Source organism: Agrilus planipennis, unplaced genomic scaffold (genome assembly GCF_000699045.2).
Source record: "Agrilus planipennis isolate EAB-ADULT unplaced genomic scaffold, Apla_2.0 scaffold88, whole genome shotgun sequence".
Classification (NCBI taxonomy): Eukaryota; Metazoa; Arthropoda; class Insecta; order Coleoptera; family Buprestidae; genus Agrilus; species Agrilus planipennis.
This window is the reverse complement of record NW_020438872.1, coordinates 803,031-808,516: the sequence shown is the minus strand read 5'-3', so window position 1 is coordinate 808,516 and position 5,486 is coordinate 803,031. Positions and strand designations below refer to the sequence as shown.

General features: G+C 32.0%; 3 protein-coding genes across 4 annotated transcripts in view; all 3 read left to right on the top strand.

The window, feature by feature from the left end:
* LOC112905911 (arrestin domain-containing protein 17-like) overlaps positions 1 to 1,188 on the top strand; it is a 4,757-nt gene extending 3,569 nt beyond the window's left edge. Inside the window, exons 2-4 of the mRNA XM_025979271.1 lie at positions 388 to 502; positions 577 to 830; positions 890 to 1,188. Coding sequence (XP_025835056.1) covers positions 388 to 502; positions 577 to 830; positions 890 to 1,066 — 546 coding nt within the window. The 3' untranslated portion in view covers positions 1,067 to 1,188. The remainder of the gene's footprint in view (positions 1 to 387; positions 503 to 576; positions 831 to 889) is intronic.
* The window catches only part of LOC108738197 (arrestin domain-containing protein 17), an 8,982-nt gene extending 7,752 nt beyond the window's left edge, over positions 1 to 1,230 (top strand). The window contains exon 7 of the mRNA XM_025978589.1: positions 1,128 to 1,230. The gene's annotated coding sequence lies outside the window, so the exon portion shown is untranslated. The remainder of the gene's footprint in view (positions 1 to 1,127) is intronic.
* Positions 1,231 to 2,425: 1,195 nt separating this feature from the next.
* Positions 2,426 to 5,486, top strand: part of LOC108738193 — a 10,184-nt gene continuing 7,123 nt past the window's right edge. Inside the window, exons 1-3 of one of the 2 annotated variants that reach the window (XM_018471477.2) lie at positions 2,429 to 2,561; positions 2,621 to 3,558; positions 3,621 to 4,398. In XM_018471477.2, coding sequence (XP_018326979.1) covers positions 2,495 to 2,561; positions 2,621 to 3,558; positions 3,621 to 3,923 — 1,308 coding nt within the window. In that variant the 5' untranslated portion in view covers positions 2,429 to 2,494 and the 3' untranslated portion in view covers positions 3,924 to 4,398. Of the gene's footprint in view, positions 2,562 to 2,620; positions 3,559 to 3,620; positions 4,399 to 5,486 lie in introns of those variants that run through there. The other variant, XM_025978575.1, reaches the window with a different exon arrangement.

Below are 5,486 nucleotides of genomic sequence, written 5' to 3'. Positions count from 1 at the left end.
ATTTTGTGGCTTGAATCTAAAAGGATCAACTATTGCATTAGATTCCTTTTCTTGTTCTCTTTCATATCCTAAAACGTCCAATTTCAAGCAATATTAACCGAAACATAAATGATAATGATAGTTAATGTCGTTATTAATTCATTGGTATCAGTTTAAGCTAAAGCGATATTCTACACAAGCCAAAGCTTGGACATTATGCAAACCGCAAAAACTGTAATTTTCTTAATTATAAAGCTTTTGACATTAGCCCTTTAAGCTCCAAGCCACAAGAATTATTAGGCATTAACAACAAAGTCAAATTAATTTTATCAAAGCTCATAACAAGCAATGCTGTTCTGTTTTACGATAAATAAAGGCTATAATTAAATTATCATTAGATCTTTTTAGCAACCTTTTCGATGTGAAATTGAACACAAATTGGGGGTAAGTTGTGTCGGAGCCGGCCCTGTTATATGCAAAGTAACACTGGATAAAGGTGGCTACGTACCAGGAGAAAGCATAGGTAAAGAAAAATACGAACTCAGATAAAACAACACAGATGTTAATTAATTAATTTTGATATACTGATTATAACAGGAATTTCTGCGAGTGTTTATAATCGCAGTAACGTAACGATTAAAAGTACCAGAGCAGCCCTGACTGAAACTGTGGAATATTTATCAAGAGGAAAGATAATTCAATCCGAAAGAAGAGAACTGTCTTCGATAAATCGGGGTAAAATAAAACCGGGAGAAGTTGACGAGTGGGAAAACGAGCAATTGTATGTCCCCCCACTGCCCCCTACTAACCTCAGGGGTTGTCATTTAATAAAAATTAATTATGATGTTTATGTAAGTATAAAACCAATAAGTCAACGCATATAAAACATTTTGTTTTTCCGTATTTTTAGTTCATTATTGAACCAAAAAGTTTAGAAAAGGAAGTTAAACTTCAGTTACCAATTATGATTGCAACATATCCGTTTAGATCGGACGGAAACGATTCTACATACAAATCTGGAACACACTACCCTTCTACATTACCAGTTTTTAGACCGTGGTTAGAAGACAAGCCTGTGATAGAATAACAAATCTTCTTATATGTTATTGCAATACCGCCATAATATATTAGTTTAATAGCGTGATGACATTATCTTGTATATAATATACATATAGATATTTTACTTTATTTCTAATATTAACTTTTATAGCTAGGTACCTATTCTAAATTTCTCAAATGTTAAGAAATTAACAAAATTACGATAAATGAAGAAAATGTTTTTGTACACTAACTATTAAAAACATAAAAAAACTATTGATTTCATTCACAATCCTAAAAAGTCGCATCAAATAATATTATTTTAATATAAACTTACCAATTTTATTTTTTACCGTCTGTAATATCCTTTAGGTAATATCCATTGTCAAACAAACCACTTAAAACAAACACACTTTTTCAAAACGCGATCGCGGTGTTAATTACATTAATATGTCGTTCCCCGATCCGTCTACATTGTCTTTAAGGAAAACACAAACTAACTGAGCAAAACTTACCGGACTGTTGCCAAATGCTTTAAACAAGTAAAAAAAACAGCAGCAAAAAACGTTATCTACCACTGCCTGAGAATGACCTTTCCAATAACACATTCTTTCACACAACAACAACTGAAACTGACTTGTATAAATCTGAAATAATGTTTTTAAAGACTACAGAATATTTCGAATAATCTTTTAAAATCTGTACTTTGTTTTACAAGTAATTGGAGACTTTTGATTTTTACACATAAGGAAAGTTTATTTATTTGTTTTAATAGTAATATTTGGGTATATTGCTGGGTTTTAAAAAGAATATTTATGAATAGGAAAAAAGTTTGATATTGGGCTACATATTATATTTATCATGCTACAACCTATTTAACAGGACCGTAATAGTGTAAAAAATATAGAAGAAGAAGATTAAACTCTGGAAGAAAACGATCAAAAGTCATCATTTAAAATCTTACATAATGCATAATTAATTGTTTTCCTAGAGTTTCTTTCTAGTAATTTTTTTTTTATTATACTCATTGGTGTTTATTAAGTCTACATTTTACGAAACATTGTAGACGTTATTGAGAGTGAATGGCAGAGATAAATTTTCATTATAATTCATAATTCATTCATTGGGTCTACATTTTACGAAATATTGTAAACGTTATTAAGAATAAATGGCAAAGATAAATATTCATTATGAATATCAAATGTTCAACTCAAAACAAATGAGAAAATACTTGAACATTTGAATATTGAAAATATTTTGATATGTAAGTAATAATAAAAATATTACGTTACAAATTCGAATTCCGGTTTAGTTTATATGGGAATATACACAAGTGCCTACCTTATTTGTCGTAAATAGATAAAGAAAGTTGAACTTTGACATGTAACTAACTGCTTAATACATTCAATTGGCTAAACATTTTATTATCGTTCTAGCTGCTTGCGTGGTGCTTGTGGTTTATTAGAGCCCACGAACAATGGGCAATCTTTTAATTTATTCACTTATTTATATAATAATTTTGTGTCCCATCAGTATTAATTCAGGTATACATTTAATTAAGAAATATTTGATAATAATTATTTAATTGTGTCATGTGTTTTAGATGCCGTTTCAGATAGCAAAACAATTGCAAAAGTTGAGAAAAAGTTGAGCGACTACGTTCTAACAATATTAGAGCATTTCAAGCAGAAAGATCCTGTAGGACTACCGGGAGCTCCGATACCCGATCCCATGGACATACCTCCCATGACCCATTCATTTTCTGTAGGACGAATGAATATGAAAAATGTAAAACTATACGGATTGAAGAAATTTCGAATCGATCACATGCTAGTCGATTTAGCGGCTATGCAAGTGGAAGTTAGGATAAACATTAAAAAACTTCACGTTTTTGGAAATTACACTTTAAGCACTTGGCTATCGTCATCAAATGGACCTTTTACAGTAAATCTTACTAACGTTTTTGTAAAGGGCATTGCCCGTTTGGAAGTTGAGAGAGGAGGGCATTTGGAAGCCCAAGAAATGAACATGGACATAAACTTCAAAGACATCTCGATGAATTTTGAAAGATTAGGATTCTTGGCAAGTGTGTTTCAAGGAGTTATGAATTCCGTTGGTACCTTCGTGTTCGATTCAATAAAACCGTTCCTGTTAACTGAAGTAAATACGAATGTCAGAAAAGACGTAAACAAGGAAGTGCAAAAAATCCCACAAAAATTCCCCAATTCTATTTCTCCTCTGGATCAACTAATGGCTGAAGCAAGGAGAAAAGTCAGAGACATGGGATACGACCCATACAAAGTGGACGATTATAATCAAACAGTCGGATTGTGCACCATCTTCATGACCCATACGTGGATAACAGGATTATCTTCTTTCCACAGAGTCGGAAATATCACAGTCGAATTACAAAACAGCACGTTCTACATTAACATGGAAGTCGGGACGCAAAGATTAGAAGGGACAAGTCATTGGGAGGTCTCCTTAATCGGTATGCTATCTAGGGCTGGTAAAATTAAATTCACAGTGGAGTACATAACGGTAAGAAAATCTATGAACACGATCTATAAAAATTTACCTCGTTACATACAATTTTATTAAAGGTACTTGTTGTCGTTGAGCAAAATGTAGACGTAAGAAAAGGTCCAATATTGGACGACATACAGATAGAACTGGGAAACATTCAAGTTAGGTTCGATGGAGCCGGAACGGTGGATTATTTGATAGAATTCGGAGTGAATATTCTCCCTAATCTTCTAAGATACCAGATAATGGACGCATTAGAATCTCCGATTAAGTCCAGAATCCAGGAAACGCTAGACAGGGTAAATATGGAACAAGTCATACACCAAAATCTGCCAAAGCTTGACGAACAGCAGGCCAAAGGATTTCAAGGGTTCTTATAAAGGTTTTTATTAAAATAAATATTTATTTAATTGCCGCCACATCAATATGTATATGTACAATATGTTAAATTTAAGGGAATTATAAATAAGACAAAGTTTCGCTAATAAATTTATATTGTCAACTCGAAATAGACTCGTGATTAGGTTTGACAACATTTTGTATTTGTTTCTTGTTACCAATTAGTGCCTGGGGTTGGTTCTTCGACTACTTTAATACAACCAATCGTTTCTCATTGTATCTACGCAGTTTTAAAGTCAAAGTTCTATATTTATACTTATAAACGTCAAGATTCTTACTCCCTAATGAACCGCAAAGATGATAGACTCTAAAGAAACTACAAAAAAGGCAATGTTATTATAATAAATGGGCAACACTTTACACATCACTAGAGCAGTATATAACAATAAATATTCAACACCTCATTACATTCTCTTTTAGAAAAGTTTAACAACATTTTAGGTATGTTAATTTAATATAACAAGTTCNATTTATTGCTTAAAAGCTCGTACTATTGATTACCGTTGCGGTGAAGAAAATGACCATAAATGTCAATTAAAAAGTCAATTTGTAACGCAAAACCCGCAATCAAATCTGGAGAGACTTGAGTTAAAGAGTTTAGAATAAATGTACAACAATTAAATATACATAAACAACATTAGGAAGAAAATTGTGCTTTGTGTATTGGACTGAATCATATAATATGTAAATGATGCCACACTTTTCAATTTAGTTAAGTCAAAAGTTGGACGTGGCCATTTGTAACTTTTTGTTTTGGATTATTGAAAAGTTTGCGTTAGGGGGACATATGTGTGTAGATATATATTAGAAAACTAGAAAATGCCAAGGTTCGTTATCGAAGGAGACAGCTTCAAACACACTTAGTCATTTTATGTTTACTTATATTTACTTATACTAAGTTACACAAATCACATCCAGCATTTTCCAAGCAGATACCAACGAGTAAGTTTACCAACAAAATATCGTTTGTGATTTATCATCGGAAAAGAAATTTATATTTTCTCCGGCGCGACTTTTTTTTTGTTGGAAATGCTACATTGTATCATAAAACAATTGAAAACTTATCATATTAAAATGCAAAACTCAATTTAGGTAAACGTTTTATATAGCACTGCCACGAGCCATTGATTGGACGTTTGAGGTGATAATAATTGATAGACCAATAAAATATGCAAACCATTTAAAACGCGTTCGCTGAAACGTTAGAAATTAAAATTTTAGTTCGTCAATTATGTTAGGTTTTCACTAAGTAATTGCACTAATAATTTATTAAGTAAACAGTAGCTACTGTTATATTCCAGCGAAAGTTTAGATTTTAATTTATTTTACCTTCATAAAATAGACCAATAATTCAATATTTAAACTTTAAAATAAATTATATCATCATCATAAGGTCGTCAGTCCTAAGACTGGTTGGACACGTACCTCCACTCTTTCCTATCCTGAGCTAAACTTCGCATTTCCCTAAAACTAGAACAGCCCACATCCTTAACTATTTGCGAACAGTAATCTAATCTAGGTCTACCTCTACCCCTCCTAACTCC